The sequence below is a fragment of the Dendrobium catenatum genome, unplaced genomic scaffold (genome assembly GCF_001605985.2).
Source record: "Dendrobium catenatum unplaced genomic scaffold, ASM160598v2 fragScaff_scaffold_574, whole genome shotgun sequence".
NCBI lineage: Eukaryota > Viridiplantae > Streptophyta > Magnoliopsida > Asparagales > Orchidaceae > Dendrobium > Dendrobium catenatum.
In genome coordinates this window covers 825,755-839,986 of record NW_021319036.1, presented here as the reverse complement: position 1 = coordinate 839,986, position 14,232 = coordinate 825,755, and the positions used below count along the sequence as shown (strand labels likewise).

Sequence of the window (14,232 nt, the reverse complement as noted above, 5' to 3'; positions counted from 1 at the left end):
ACAAACTAGGGGCCATTTGAAGTCAGCTAACTTAAATTAGGATCAAAAGTTATAAGTTTCGTCACTAGAGTTATCCAGGATTGATCAGGTCAATTTAAGCCAAACCATGGTCAACTTGGAGTTAAACCAAGTGGACCATATGTTCAATGTGGTCCAAACTTAAGTTCAAGGGTAATAATTGATAGCTTATAATCCAATGGATCAAACTTGTTAAATCTTAATTTTGGGCTAGGATTAGGCCAAGCCAAGAGGAATAATCAATCAATGTTAGAAACTAATGTTATGACTCAATAAAACCCCTACTTTGACTCATTTATCTAACTATTTAGTTATATAGGCTTCATTTGGGACAACTCTTAACCACATCTTTTTCGTTGTTTTCGAGAGATTTTTGTACTAAGAAGCTGCTGTAGAACACAGAAAGAAAGGTATCCCAAACGGAGTGATAATCAAATTCAACACCATTCTAAATCATATTTTTAGCATTTTCATAAATTTTTAGAGAAATTACAAATTATTAAAAATAAATTTACATATATATTTTTACAAAACAAATATTATTTGAAAAAATAAACTTCTCAATATGTTCAAAACAAGGCCAAATGGCCAATCTTGTAATACAACATTTTCAAAAAAAAAGTACCCCTTTTTTTATAATAGTTTAGATACACATAACCCTAATTTTTTTACAATATTATTTGTTATCTATAAAAATTAAAAAGTTATCGCAGCGCTTAATTTTCACCAGTATTTGTTACTCCAAAAGCCAACTCGCCCACCGAGGAGGAAATCGTTGTTGCAGAGATGGAGAGCAGAAATGCAGTCGTCTGCGACAACGGCACAGGGGTAATCTATTTTCTACTCTGTTTCAACATCTACATTCCTTGCTTCATTAGATCTCAGACGGATTAGTGGATAATTCTTGTTCAAGCCATCTTCGAGTGTCCATATTATCTGGGTCCCGATCAAATTGATCTTTTGTTTATATGCTGGATCATGGAACTTAGGGTTTTTTTTTCCTTCTGCAATTCCGGAATTCATTTCCACTTCTTACAGTGTCCTTCCGCAGTTCCGCGGTTTTAGAATTGGATCACAACTCATGGCAAACATGATTTTTTTTTTTTTTATGTTTCTCATCGCTTTAAAAGCTAGATTTGGATTACTCTTTTAGCTTACATTTGGGATGTCTAAGACTAGAAGGCATAAGCTCCAATTCGGCTACTTTTCTTGATCGGATGGGTCATAATGCCCTATGGGGCTGTTTGGCAAGTAGGATTTAGTAAATCCTATTAATTCAGATTTAGTGAACCTGGCGTGGATTAAAAACTTATAACTTTTTTGGCATGACAACTTTTAAATCTTTGTGAATCTTGATAAACTTTTGGATTCAAACCTCAATGGTGTGATTTAAGAAATCCGGAAGTTTAACTAGTTATGGGGATGAAATGGGATTTAACAGGAAAATAATTGCGTTAGGATATTCTGACCCAATTTGTTTTAGGATGGGTTTAAGAACCATTGATTTTGTGTTTAGATAGTGCAATTTTCAAATCATATATAAGTACTAATCTCAATGCAAATTCAAGCCCTTAAGCCTGTCTTGACGAAAATTGAATCAGGATATCCCTGTACAATTTTTTATTAAATTAAATAGTAGGATTTAAGTCCCCAAATTTTTTTTGACAGTATTTAAGCTAAATCTTAATTAAGGCTTCGTTTGGGACGGTTTTCTTCTTCTCAAAGCAACTTTCTAGTATAAAAATTTTAATTTTTGTATTAAAAAACTACTTTAAGAAGCAGTAAGAAAGCCGTCCAAACGAAGCCTAAATCATGCCTAAAAGAGGATGCCACACAACTCTATAGCGGATGAGCAATGATTTTTTTTGCTTCAGTTTCTCTACTTTTGCTGCTACTCCGTACTGACTCATGTCTTATGTTGCAGTATGTGAAGTGTGGTTTTGCTGGAGAAAACTTTCCTACTTCTGTGTTTCCTTGTGTGGTTGGGCGACCATTGCTGCGGTATGAAGAATCACTCATTGAACAAGAGCTGAAGGTTTGGTCAAAAGTTTCATTCCCCTTTTATGTATTCAAATTAAAATAAAACTTTTGAATTTCGCACCTTCGATTGGTTTCAACGATATGTTTCCTGAATAAACTCTTACACTTTCACCTGGTCAGGACATTGTTGTTGGAGAATCTTGTGCAGACTTTAGAAATCAACTTGATATTTCTTACCCTGTCAATAATGGAATTGTACAGAACTGGGAAGATATGGGCCATGTATGGGATCATGCATTTTTTAATGAATTAAAGGTATGGACTATTGATGATCTTTCTATATTTAAGAACTTGCAGATTGGTGTCATTCTTAGCTTACTACTTTTATTTGTTGTTGTTGCTGAAGGCCTCAGATGTTTGTGTCGTATTTCTCTATTTATTCACTAAAGTCTTTAGAGAAAACTGATTTGATGATCTTTTTTAAATTTGCTTGCTTAGATAGATCCAACTGAATGCAAAATTCTGCTCACAGATCCACCTCTTAATCCTTCAAAGAACCGTGAAAAAATGGTCAGTTTACCCTTTAATGTTGAACTTGGTCTTCTGTCCTATTTCATTATTATTTTGAAAGTATCACTCTTTTGATTTTCTAGATGAACCACTAAATGTGTTTTTGTGCGTGCATGGCGAAACCAGATAGAGACCATGTTTGAGAAGTACAATTTCACTGGTGTCTTCATTCAAATCCAAGCTGTTCTAACATTATATGCTCAAGGTGCTTATTATGATGCCCGTGATGTTTGAAAATTATTGAATCAAGTTTTATTTTCCATGCTATACATCACATTTCAGATTTCCTGCTTATACTTATAAGCTCCACACCTTTCCTGTATTTTCCAACCGGTGCTTATCAATTTTTATTGCGCATCAATAGGATTGCTGACTGGTCTTGTCATCGACTCAGGAGATGGTGTCACACATGTGGTAATTGTTTTACATTTTTGACTAACCTTATTTGTCCATGCATTACTAGAACTTTTCTATTATTTATAATATTATATGTTTTTTCATTGTTTTTAAAGATTTTTTTTTGTTAGGCTTCAGTTGAACCGTGTTCTGCAACTCTATCCATGAGAATAAATAATTCTAAAACACACAAAACCATCTATGAGATATTTTTCTGAAATTTTTTGAAGCAAATGTCTTTTTGAAAGCATAAAATAATTGGTTCCACAAAAATACTTTTTCATTACTTTCTTTTTGTTTTGGAGGAAATAAAAGTGCATGAAGCAGAAATTATGCCAATCTTGGTTCAAAACAAGGAGAGTTCAAATTTATACAGTTCGGCCCACTAATGCAAATTAGCATCCTTGTCAAGCCTCTTTTTCATACAAGTTCAGCTCCCAGAACTCATAAAATTTTGAAAATTTGAACTCTAATGTGGATGCTAGAATCGGAAGTCAAAATGGCTAACAACCATATGTCATCTCATATTTTTGTTTGGTTAATTCTGGAAATTCTCTTTCATGATCTCCGATTTGCATAGTTATGTTGCACAGCTATGATCATATACATGTAACAGGATTCAATAGTACAAGCAACAGGAGTTGTTGACTTTTAAAAGACTACCGTTCATATGCAAAACTAGCTATCACTTAATTTTTTAGATTCTTTTTTAGTTTTTTTGACTATTTGTTGACACATAAAGTAGAGCCTAATGCTTCATAATCCATTAATCTTATAAATTCTTATTTAGGTGAAGATATATCAAATATCATGAGAATTATCAATTAGTAGATTGTGGAAGTAAATGACGCTTGAGAATAAAAACTCTTTTATAAATGATTTAACTTAAAGGATAAAGTCTGACATGGGATTAAAAGTTTCTATTGTACTTTTGATTTTTGGGTAGTTTATGAGATTCGAGCGTGGGTAAGGGGGAGTAATAAGCTTCCATTCTATACACCACACACTCGATCCCCGTACTTTTGATTTTACCAATGTGTCATTGCATATGTCAACACACTAAGAATATTATTAAAATATTAAAAAATAATTAAAATTGAGTTTAAAAAATGAAGTCCTCTCTCTCTCTCTCTCTCTCTCTCTATTTCTCTTACTATATTGTATATAGATAGCTGAGATTGTTATGCAATTATTTTTTGAGGTTCTCATGGCAATCATTTATTTTAAGTATCCTGGAAGTCCCCTCACTAGTTTCACTGTTAAGCTTCAATATACACTCACCTAACATTTTGATTAATTGCTTTTCGGTTTAAAGACTAAAGGCATTTGCATTAACTTTGATGGGGAAAAGAATTAAAAACATTATTATAAAATATGTGAGATACAAAATTACAATCACAATACAATTTTCTGAATCTGAGAATGTAAAAAAAAAACAATTACTGTAATTTTGAAGACATCAAAAAATAAAAAATGAAGATATTTATGTGAAATATATACAATAGAAAACTCTAATACTTTGTCTTCCAATCACATTATTAATTGCACGTCTTCTTAAAACCTTCTCCTATCCACAGTTGTGTTAGGACTTAGGAGCTTCTGAAACAAAATTTTCCCTGGACAAGATTATGGTCTACAAAGTTTATTCCTAACAAGTTAACAAATTTCCTTCTTTTTTAAGTCTCTTGGATGTGTTAGCAGTTATTTTACCCTTTTCATAAATATTTTCTTCCTTGCAAGGAATTTTTTAAATGCAGGTACCTGTTGTTGATGGCTACTCGTTTCCACATCTTACTAAGAGAATGAATGTAGCTGGCAGACACATCACATCTTATCTTGTGGATCTACTATCTAGAAGGGGGTAATAGTTTTCAATTTCAGCTGCTCAAATGTTAAATGCTATGGAAATTTGGGCAGCTTTTTTATGAATTGCTCTCTTGTTATCCTGTGAAGATACTCAATGAATAGGTCTGCAGATTTTGAAACAGTAAGTTTTTTTTTTTTTTATGTTTCTCATCGCTTTAAAAGCTAGATTTGGATTACTCTTTTAGCTTACATTTGGGATGTCTAAGACTAGAAGGCATAAGCTCCAATTCGGCTACTTTTCTTGATCGGATGGGTCATAATGCCCTATGGGGCTGTTTGGCAAGTAGGATTTAGTAAATCCTATTAATTCAGATTTAGTGAACCTGGCGTGGATTAAAAACTTATAACTTTTTTGGCATGACAACTTTTAAATCTTTGTGAATCTTGATAAACTTTTGGATTCAAACCTCAATGGTGTGATTTAAGAAATCCGGAAGTTTAACTAGTTATGGGGATGAAATGGGATTTAACAGGAAAATAATTGCGTTAGGATATTCTGACCCAATTTGTTTTAGGATGGGTTTAAGAACCATTGATTTTGTGTTTAGATAGTGCAATTTTCAAATCATATATAAGTACTAATCTCAATGCAAATTCAAGCCCTTAAGCCTGTCTTAACGAAAATTGAATCAGGATATCCCTGTACAATTTTTTATTAAATTAAATAGTAGGATTTAAGTCCCTAAAATGTTTTTGACAGTATTTACGCTAAATCTTAATTAAGGCTTCGTTTGGGACGACTTTCTTACTTCTTCTTAAAGCAACTTTCTAGTATAAAAATTTTAATTTTTGTATTTAAAAACTACTTTAAGAAGTAATAATAAAGCCGTCCCAAACGAAACCTAAATCATGCCTAAAATAGGATGCCACACAACTCTATAGCGGATGAGCAATGATTTTTTTGCTTCACTTTCTCTACTTTTGCTGCTACTCCTTACTGACTCATGTCTTATGTGCAGTATGTGAAGTGTGGTTTTGCTGGAGAAAACTTTCCTACTTCTGTGTTTCCTTGTGTGGTTGGTCGACCATTGCTGCGGTATGAAGAATCACTCATTGAACAAGAGCTGAAGGTTTGAGGTCAAAAGTTTCATTCCCCTTTTATGATTGAAATTAAAATAAAACTTTTGAATTTCGCACCTTCGATTGGTTTCAATAATTTTTCCTGAATAAACTCTTACACTTTCACCTGGTCAGGACATTGTTGTGGGAGAATCTTGTGCAGACTTTAGAAATCAACTTGATATTTCTTACCCTGTCAATAATGGAATTGTACAGAACTGGGAAGATATGGGTCATGTATGGGATCATGCATTTTTTAATGAATTAAAGGTATGGGCCATTGGTGATCTTTCTATATATAAGAAGTTGCAGATTGGTGTCATTCTTAGCTTACTATTTTTATTTTTTGTTGTTACTGAAGGCCTCAGATGTTTGTGTCCTATTTCTCTATTTATTCACTCAAGTCTTTAGAGAAAACTGATTTGATGATCTTTTTTAAATTTGCTTGCTTAGATAGATCCAACTGAATGCAAAATTCTGCTCACAGATCCACCTCTCAATCCTTCAAAGAACCGTGAAAAAATGGTCAGTTTACCCCTTTAATGTTGAACTTGGTCTTCTGTCCTATTTCATTATGATGTTCTTCAGTTCTTAACATTATTTTAAAGTATCACTCTTTTGATTTTCTAGCTGAACTACTAAATGTGTTTTTGTGCGTGCATGGAGAAACCAGATAGAGACCATGTTTGAGAAGTACAATTTCACTGGTGTCTTCATTCAAATCCAAGCTGTTCTAACATTATATGCTCAAGGTGCTTATTATGATGTCCTTGATGTTTGAAAATTATTGAATCAAGTTTTATTTTCGATGCTCTACATCACATTTCAGATTTCATGGTATATATTCATTGGAAATTTGGCATTTATATAGAGTATGCAAATATATTTCCTGCTTATACTTATGATCTCCACACCTTTCCTGTATTTACCAACCAGTGCTTATTAATTTTTATTGCGCATCAATAGGATTGCTGACTGGTCTTGTCATCGACTCAGGAGATGGTGTCACACATGTGGTAATTGTTTTACATTTTAGACAAACCTTATTTGTCTGTGCATTACAAGAACTTTTCTATTATTTATAATATGAAATGTTTTTTCATCTTTTTTAAAAATTTTTGTTTGTTAGGCTTCAGTTGAACCGTGTTCTGCAACTCTATCCATGAGAATAAATAATTCAAAAACACACAAAACCATCTATGAGATATTTTCCTGAAATTTTTTGAAAAAAATGTGTTCTTGAAAGTATAAAATAATTGGTTTCTGAAAAATGCTTTTTCAACACTTTCTTTTTGTTTTGGAGGAAACAAAAGAGCATGAAGCAGAAATTGTGCTTATCTTGGTTCAAAACAAGGAGATTTCAAATTTATACAGATCTGCCTACTAATGCAATTTAGCATCCTTGTCAAGCCTGTTTTTCATAAAAGTTCAGTTCTCATGGAACTCATAAAATTTTGAAAATTTGAACTCCATTGTGGATGTTAGAATCGGAAGTCAAAATGGCTAACCATATGCCATCTCATATTTTTGTTTGGTTAATTCTGGAAATTCTCTTTCATGATATCCAATTTGCATACTTATTTTGCACAGCTGTGATCATATACATGTAACAGGATTCAATAGTACAAGCAACTGGAGTTGTTGATTTTTAAAAGACTACCGTTCATATGCAAAACTAGCTATCACTTAATTTTTTAGATTCTTGTTTAGTTTTTTGACTATTTGTTGACGCATAAAGTAGAGCCTAACGCTTCAGAATCCATTAATCTTATAAATTATCAGTTGTGTTAGAACTTAAGAGCTTCTGACAAAAATTTTCCCTAGACAAGACTACGGTCTACAAAGTTTCTTACTAACAAGTTAACAAATTTCCTTCTTTTTTAAGTCTCTTGGATATGTTAGCAGTTATTTTACCCTTTTCATAGATATTTTCTTCCTTGCAAGGAATTTTTTAAATGCAGGTACCTGTTGTTGATGGCTACTCGTTTCCACATCTTACTAAGAGAATGAATGTAGCTGGCAGGCACATCACATCTTATCTTGTGGATCTACTATCTAGAAGGGGGTAATAGTTTCCAATTTCAGCTTCTCAAATATTAAATGCTGTGGAAATTTGGGCAGCTTTTTTATGAATTGCTCTCTTGTTATCTTGTGAAGATACTCAATGAATAGGTCTGCAGATTTTGAAACAGTAAGGAATATAAAGGAGAAACTCTGCTATACCAGGTATTTTTCTTTCTTGATAGTATGCATACTTGTACTGGTTATATCAGGCCCGTTTCTAATAAACTTATTGATGAAACTCCAACAGCTATGATTACAAGCGTGAATACCAACTTGGCCTTGAAACTACCATTCTCGTCAAAAACTACACTGTAAGTTGATTAGCTTGATTCTATTTGTTTGATCATCTCTACTTGAAGATAAGTTTGCCTTACTAGTGATATATTCCAAAGCTTGAATTCTTAATATTCTCTTAAAATTTTCTAGGTACTCATAATATTTTTTAAATGTTCCAACTTGATTGAATGAATGTGTTGCGCAAAATCATTACTTTTCTATATAAATAGTAATGATTCAAGTATAAAACTGAGAAATCAATTAGAGTTAGAAGGAAAAGATCAATCCATTAATTGTATTTGATTTTTGGAACAGTGTAGATCACCTGCAAAGTGACTTTTGTTAAAAAGGAATTTCACACTTCCTATCCAAATGAACACTTCCAGGTTGGTTAGCACCCACCACCTCCAGCTAGCAGCCACCACTGTAGTTGGCCATCCGCCATCTGTCGCCAGCCACCGACCACACCTCCATCAATGTCGGCCACCGACCACAAACTTTTTACAATTTGCATTGCATTCATTTGACTTCAAACTAAAAAAAAAAAAAAACTAATCTCATGCATTTTTTTTTACAATCATCCAAACAACTCCAAAGTATTTCTTTTACATTGCATTCTTTTTTCAGCAACCAAACAGCCCCTTAGTAAATCATATTTATTTGATGTATATCCTTGATAAGGCATTCTGATGATTATATTAAGTATCGGCATTGTAAATCAAATCATTTCTTAGAGATGGATGGATCATTAATAAATTACTAAAAGTTCTCTTGCAGTCACTAAGACAATTATAAGTGATGTCATGTGTGGTCTTGCATTGTGACATCAGAATTTATTTATTTATTTATATAAATTATTGTAAAAAAGTTGAATGCATTTGATCAGCTGCCTGATGGAAGAGTCATCAAAGTCGGCACAGAGAGGTTCCAGGCCCCTGAGGCTCTCTTTACCCCGGTATTTAGCTCTGTTGTTGCAATCAATTCTTTTATTCCTTAGACTGCTTTTTTATTATTATTATCGCCAACAGTCACTTTATTTATCAAAAGAATTATGTTTTCACATAATGGTGATTGTAAGCCAAGGTTATCAAATTGCATTCATGCTTAAGTATTAATAGGATAATATCATCTAGGTAAGAAAACTTCTTATTTAACTTAGAATATAAAATACTATCAATCACATACACTGATCCAAACAATTTCCTTATTGAAAATGCACAATCTTTCATGCTCTCTTCCTATAGATTATCTTACCTCTATGGAAAATCATCGTGAGAAGGTAAAATGGTTTAATATTTGCTTGTGAGGGAATAGTTCACTCTAGTCTGGTCCACATTCTTTATTCTCCACTTAGTTTTAGGAGCATGTCTTTGCTTGGGACTGATATTCATTGTTCCTATTAAGCTTTGTTGTAGATGCAAATAGCTTTAGTAAGATATTCTTCACAAAAAAAATGCCTTGATTATGACACTTTCATTAAGTTTTAAAATTCAAAATTCAAAGCTTTCATTATGGTTGAACCACCGTTATCATTCTCATCATCATCCTTGAGCTTATCTCAACTATTTGGGGTTGGCTTTATAAATACCCATTTGCTATTCATCTCTATTGAGTGTTGCATAAAGTGTTAAATCTATTGCGCTCAAATATTTTTATTTAACTTCTATACAAATTATCTTTGGTCGATCACCTTTTTCTTCCTAATACTTGAACATTAATTTATCAACCCATTTTATTGATGCATCTTCTGACCCATCTTTGACTAGACCTAATCACTTAATTTATTTTTCACCACATTACCTTTAATAAGCGTTACTCTCATCATCCCTCTAATTTAATGATTTCTTAATCTATTATTTTTAGTTTTAGCACAGACATCTCTCTTACCATTCTCATGTCTACCACACTAAAACTATTTTATTATTGACTTATTTTCTTCTCATAACTTGTATACATATAAATTAGCTTTCAAAAGCATATTTAAATTAAATTAATTTTCTTTTAAAAATATAGTGTAATTACTAATTACTTATAAATCGCATGCTATGTTGTCTTTGTATAATATTTATCTAATTTTGAAGTAAACTTAGTAGTCTTGGCAATGTTATGGGAGTTTTATTGAACCAATTTGGTTTTATTCTGGAAGGATCTGCTATAGAAGCAATTTTTGTGTTAAGCCAATTGATGGAGAAATATAGTGGTACTAATGTTTTCATATTTTATGTTAATTTTGAGAATGCGTGTAATCGAGTGCCATGAGAATTTATTTAGCATCCATTAAGGCAAAAATGTGTATGTCAAAAGCATGTTGACATTATCAAAGATATGGAGTAATGACTAGTATTATAATTAAGGCCTCGTTTGATTAGGCTTATTTTCTCAGTTTCCATTTGAATAAGTTATAATCAGTTCGTGATATCTGTTTGGAAGACAAATTTATCCGTAATTACTTTTTATAAAACCACGTATTTTGGACGGTTATAAAATTTATTCAGCGACTGCTTCTCCGTTTAAAAAACACCGTTTTCCTGCCCAAATGTTCGAATTAACCCTCCTCCTTATGCGGATCGGGATCGCGAGCCAAATAAACTTTCGTTATTTTTTGCGCGTTGCTTGAGAGAGAGAGAGAGAGGGGGGGAAGGATTGATGTCAAAAATAGAGAAATGCTCAGAAGTTTTATATGATAAGAGAGTATCATGAGCATTTAGGGTCTGTTTTGGGTGGTTGTAGATTTTTATAAAGGTGATTATATATATATATATGTTTTTTTTTTTTAAAAAGCTTGATAGCAACGTTATTGCAACTACCACACTTACAAATTTGGTTCTCAAAAGTGGCTTCATCTTATAGAAATTTCTAAAAAGCAATTAGAAAATAACTAAATGAATGTGTCCTAATAGTCGAATATTGACTAAGTTGGTTTGAGAAGTACAATGAAGGGAGAAGAAACTCCATTAATACCGGCTGATATGCTAATGTTTAAGGATTAAGAAGAAAAATAGTTAAATCGAAGGTGAGCTTGATATTATTTTCGTAAAAAAAAAAATGTTAAATAGGGTTAAAACTTTATGTGGCACTCAATATGAATGAATAATTCATCTCAAATAGTTGGATTAAGGCTAATAATGATGATGTAATTTTATTATTTTAATGATTCAAAATCTTTCTATATATATTTATTAAATGTACAAACTGTGATTCTTTCTCGTATTATCACTTTATCGGATAAACTTCTTGGCTTAACATAGTTTCTACTTTGTAAGCTTTCTGATTCCAAAGAGTTGTATTTCTGGTGAAGAAATATACATAATATTCGGTAATTGATTTCTCCTAATTTTCTTCATGAACTCTACTATATGGTTTTGATGTTTAGTGTAATGCAAGCCTTATCTGTATTTTTCTATCATCTTCCTGCACATTATGTTAAAAAGCTAAAAAAATGTTATTTTGATGCAGGAGCTTATAGATGTTGAAGGTGATGGCATGGCAGACATGGCATTTCGATGCATTCAGGAAATGGACATTGATAATAGAATGATGGTATTGATAACAATTAAATTACAGCGCTAAGTTTATAATTTTTATACTTTATAAATGCTGTTCACTAAGCGGACCAAAAGTTACAATATGTTGTGATGAGCCATCACAACATATTGAGTAGCTAAGTTGGCAAACACTTTAATTTATTTTTTTAACCTTTTGCATATGTCAATATGTTGTGATGAGCCATCAGATGGCTTACAAACTAGTAAATTTTTATAACTAATATCCCTGCATGAATAATTTTGTGTCATTATAATGATGGTTTAATTAAAATCCCATTTTGATGAATCTCAATGTGAGTATTCCACATTTACAAGTTGCTTTATTTGTGCAGCTTTACCAGCATATTGTTCTTAGTGGTGGGAGTACCATGTATCCTGGATTGCCTAGCCGGTAAAATGTTGCCCAAAAGATTATTTTACCTTGGTCTGTCATGTTTACATATTTTCTTAAGGAAATTTCTCTTAAATTTACTTCCTTTTTACCGGTGCTAGACCATTGGAACTTTTTTTTTGCAATAAACTTTTTTTTTTGGAAAGCAAATTTTTATAAAAATGCACTACTGAGAACCCTAGTAAGCAAAGCAAAAAAGTTCAAGAAAACTTATTTACTTGTTATGTTAAATATTTTACACAATTTGAACACTTACAACCCAGAACCTTACCATGTATTTGCAACCATTAAGCTTATGTTAGACCGGTCCAGCCGGTCCGACGGGAACGGCCACTGGCTGAGATTTCTGCCTCCTGTACACAGGAGCCGACCGCCTAATCACCTGTGAGCTGTTTAGGAAGGTTTTTGAAGGGAGTTTGGAGGGAAATTTCAAAGTAGGGGTTATTTAGAGAATTCCTTTTGAATTGTATGCATTAAATAGTTATTTTCCTAGGATTAGGGCATCTTGAATTTGGCTGAAATTTGATCTCTTAGATTTAGGTTTTCTTTTGGGCTCTAGTGGCGTCTAGAGATTTGAGAGAGATCGATCCTCCTCTCAAATAGAGAGGATCACTTGTATCTTGTTGTTTTCTTCCGTTCTATTTGATTCTTGCAATAAAATTATTGTTTTTATATTTTTCTTTTGGAGTGTGGAAGAGTTTTCTTGCTGATTTTTTGAAATTGATAGGATTTTCTCGCTTATTACATGTCTGAACATTATTAGTACAAAATTAAAAAAAAAGGATTGATATAAGCTATTCCCATGAATCATCTATGACCTCCAAATCACTATAGAGGCAATCTAACTTTTTATCTAAGGCCGCTTTATATTGCTGCCGATTTAAAGCATTGTTCTTTTCTCATGATTTTCTATTGAACGATAGTTTGTTTTCTGATTCTAACAGCTTGGAGAAAGAAATACTTGACAGATATCTTGAAGCAGTATTGAAGGGAAACAAAGATGGACTGAAGGTGAGGATTTGTGTTTTATTGCTCAATCTTTAATAAATTTCATCATCAGCCATTCTTTCATTCAAGTTAAACTTTTTCTTCAAGTATTATTTCAGTTCTGTGAGTTCTCACATGATAGTTAAGAAAGTTCAAATATGAAACTCAGATTAGTTAAAAACATGGTTACATGTTAAAAATTGCAATAAAATCCCTCTCTCTTTGAACATATACATGTAAATGCATATCCCATATCATTACAGAAGCTTCGCTTAAGAATCGAAGATCCGCCGAGAAGAAAACACATGGTGTACTTAGGTGGTGCAGTTCTTGCAGGAATCATGAAGGTATTTTTTTCCCTCTTGATTCTTCTCTTGAGAAAAATATCTTCATCCCTTCCTCTGGCAAATCCAGCCACCATTCCCTTTCCTACAATTCAAGGTTAAATTTAAATCTTCTACTATTTTCCTGTAAACTTCCTATAGGATGCACCAGAATTTTGGATTAACAGGCAGGACTACCTGGAAGAAGGGTTAGCTTGTCTCAGGAAATGTGGACAAGTGTGACCGTTGTGAAAACACTAGTGTAATGTATATTTGAAAAAAAAAAAAACCTGTGCATTACTAACATAAAAAGTGTCAGCTGGTGCTGAGAAGCTTTAGTACCTTAGGCCGCATTGCTGTAGAATGACTCTTTTTTTTAAATATATTATATATTTGCTGCTGCATCTTAGATATATGTTCATTCTGGTTAGATTTGAGAGCAAAAGAACTTTTTCGTTGTTGCTGCCATTGTTAAGTTTCTGAGCTTAATTTTGAAATTTTATTGAATTTTTTCTCTGCCTCATGTTTTTCATTACTACTTTTTTTATATTATATAAGAGGAGGGCATATCTAGGGGTGTAAGTGAGCCGAGCTGGCTCGAGGTCGACTCGTTTATGGACTCGCGAGCCGAGCTTATCGAGCTCACAAGTCGAGCTCGTTTATTAAACAAGCTCGAGTTCGAGCTTGATGAGGCTCGGCTCGAGAACTGGCTCAAATATTATTATTTTTATTTATTAAATATAAATATTATTAAAAA

General features: G+C 32.6%; 1 protein-coding gene across 2 annotated transcripts; it reads left to right on the top strand.

Annotated features, from left to right (window-relative positions):
* The first annotated feature begins 721 nt into the window (after positions 1-721).
* LOC110097873 (actin-related protein 2) lies at positions 722-13,888 on the top strand. 2 transcript variants are annotated; one of them, XM_020824503.2, is made up of 15 exons: positions 722-846; positions 1,943-2,053; positions 2,179-2,313; positions 2,497-2,568; positions 2,695-2,773; positions 2,933-2,982; positions 4,722-4,825; positions 8,047-8,115; positions 8,201-8,264; positions 9,116-9,184; positions 11,686-11,769; positions 12,107-12,165; positions 13,110-13,176; positions 13,416-13,499; positions 13,638-13,888. In XM_020824503.2, the coding sequence occupies exons 1-15, from the start codon at positions 805-807 to the stop codon at positions 13,716-13,718; spliced, it is 1,170 nt and encodes a 389-aa protein (XP_020680162.1). In that variant the 5' UTR covers positions 722-804; the 3' UTR covers positions 13,719-13,888. The 2 variants fall into 2 exon arrangements, with proteins under 2 accessions (XP_020680162.1, XP_028550659.1); XM_028694826.1 differs by lacking the exons at positions 1,943-2,053; positions 2,179-2,313; positions 2,497-2,568; ... (1 more) ...; positions 2,933-2,982; positions 4,722-4,825 and adding exons at positions 5,790-5,900; positions 6,025-6,159; positions 6,343-6,414; ... (1 more) ...; positions 6,856-6,905; positions 7,851-7,954 and having other exon boundaries at positions 745-846.
* Positions 13,889-14,232: the final 344 nt, after the last annotated feature.